The following is a 2500-nucleotide window of genomic DNA, read 5'->3' as shown; positions in this document are numbered from 1 at the left end:
CACTCTCTCTCGCCCTTGTCGAAATCTTTTTCACTTGGCTATCAACTCCTCTCTCTCTCTCTCTCTCTCTCTCTCTCTCTCTCTCTCTCTCTCTCTCCTCCGTTCCATTTCGTTTGCCATTTCCTTCATTCTCTCTCACCCTTGTCGAAATCTTTTTCATTTGCTTATCAACTCCTCTCTCTCTCTCTCGAAATCTTTTTCACTTGGCTATCAACTCTCTCTCTCTCTCTCTCTCTCTCTCTCTCTCTCTCTCTCTCTCATACACATACACACACACACACACACACACACTCACACACACACTCACACACACACACACACACACACACTTCATGACTTTGAGGTTACGATATTCTTTCTGAAAACAAATTACCAGTAGTTTAATCGTTTACATCGACAGTCGAACTCCGAAATCTGTTTTGAAAGCACACATCGCTATAAGATTTCGAAGGCCGTTGAGTAAGACTACAACTTGAGCTTAGAAAAGTCCTTTAACAAAATAAAAATTCACCATAAGCTTTGTTAAGTCCTTTGAGAATGTAAGACTTCACTATAAGCATTGTTAAGTCCTTTGAGGATGTAAGACTTCACTATAAGATTTGTTAAGTCTTTAAAGAGCGTAAGACTTCACCATAAGATTTTAAAGTACTTTAACAGTGTAAGACTTCATCATAAACTTTGTAAAGTACTTTAACAAAGTAAGACTCCATCATAAGCTTTGTAAGATACTTTAACAATGTAAGACTCCACCATAAGCTTTGTAATGTCCTTAAAGAGGGTAAGACTTCCCCATAAGCTTTGTGAAGTGCTTTAAGAGCGAAGACTTCATCATAAGCTTTGTGAAGTCCTTTAAGAATGCAAGACTTCATCATAAGCTTTGAAGTGCGTTAAGAGGACAGGACTTCACTTGTCTGAAGTCCGTTTCTATTGCAATCCTTTTCAGCTGAGGCCAACTGACGTCGTTGTGGAGACTTACTCGAAATGCGGAACCACCTGGGTCCAGGAGATCGTTTGGACTATGAGGAACAACCCAAATCTTGACCACCCTGGGGCTAGAAAACCTCTAACGGCAAGATCGCCGTTTCTGGAGTAAGTGGTGTTATAATGACGTTTGTAGTAGTTATGGTAGAGTTATCAATACTTGCTGTAATGATATTTATGATGTAAAAGACGTTGGTTGAAAATATTCATTGACCAACCAATTTCACAGTTAACATTTAAAGACAACCAGCTTCATCAGTTCGTAAATTTCAAAACGAATTTTCCTTGATGAACTAACAAAAGATCGGCGAATATATACATGGACTGATTTCACAAATAACGTTGGAATGCACTCAGATGCATGAATTTCAAAATACTTTTTAATATCAAATTAATGTTATTCTTGTAAAATCTATAAAAAAAAACTTCGAAGATAAAATAAATGCAATTAAAAAATTGTTGATAAGACAGATGAAAATTCTGAACGACCTTGAACATATTTGCATCATTCACACGAATCATTTTTATAAATTCCATCTACTAAAGATCTCTTTACACGAAAAGATTTGATATGCTGCTGCCAGACTTCGACCCAAAATCTCCACCTCCTAATAATCCATTCATCAACGCCTTCTTGGAACAATGCCCCGGCAAGGACCCTGAAGAAGGAGTTACTTTCCAGCAGGCAGAGCGTCTCCTGACCCAAGGACCATCAAAACCCACCTGCCGTTTTCTTTGATGCCACCTGGGATGCTAGATGTCGCTAAGGTATGTAGCACTGGTGTGCGTACGTATGTGTGTGTGTGTATCTGTGCTTATATCCATTAATATCGATTTTGATAAATACTTAGGAATAACTTTTACCCAAGGCACCTATCAATCAATAATAATGTCCTTTGTAGCTTATTCCCGAGGCATCGTGAAATCGGTGTTTTACGATAATTATGTTTTAGTATTTTGTGTGTGTGTGTGTGTGTGTGTGCGTGAGAATATATAGGTATATATAACGTTCAGCATCCTTTCAATATAATCAACAGGTTGTGTACGTAGCAAGGAACCCGAAGGATGTCATTGTCTCCTATCACCATCACCACAAGATGGTGGAGATCCTCGACTTCGTGGGAACTTTCGACGAATTCGTTCAGTATTTTATGGATGACGATGGTATAGTGCATCCTTATTTTGCCCATGTTTGTTCGTTCGTTTTTATTGATAGATTTGATATGGATGTGAATGAGTTTTTCTTTGAGATTCGTTATAACAATTTTGTCTTCATCCGTAGATTATACTGTAGTGCATTTCTCTCTCTCTCTCTCTCTCTCTCTCTCTCTCTCTCTCTCTCTCTCTCTCTCTCTCTTTCATTGTTAAGTTCAGTTCTCTAGACCTTGGTTGTTTTTTATATATATATATGTATATATATATATTCATATATATGTGTGTAAAATATATATATAAATATATATATATATATATATATATATATATATATATATATATATATATATATATATGTATGTAT

The 2500-nt window shown here is 36.7% G+C and overlaps 1 protein-coding gene across 1 annotated transcript in view; it reads left to right on the top strand.

Moving 5' to 3' along the window:
• LOC135201209 (uncharacterized) overlaps positions 1-2500 on the top strand; it is a 22533-nt gene that overhangs the window by 18304 nt on the left and 1729 nt on the right. Inside the window, 4 exon segments of the mRNA XM_064230087.1 lie at positions 944-1089; positions 1546-1670; positions 1673-1749; positions 2019-2145. Of these exon segments, the coding sequence (XP_064086157.1) occupies positions 944-1089; positions 1546-1670; positions 1673-1749; positions 2019-2145 (475 nt within the window).

The sequence above is a fragment of the Macrobrachium nipponense genome, chromosome 28, assembly GCF_015104395.2.
Source record: "Macrobrachium nipponense isolate FS-2020 chromosome 28, ASM1510439v2, whole genome shotgun sequence".
NCBI lineage: Eukaryota > Metazoa > Arthropoda > Malacostraca > Decapoda > Palaemonidae > Macrobrachium > Macrobrachium nipponense.
The sequence above is the reverse complement of the archived record's forward strand: the minus strand, read 5'-3'. Positions and strand labels throughout refer to the sequence as shown.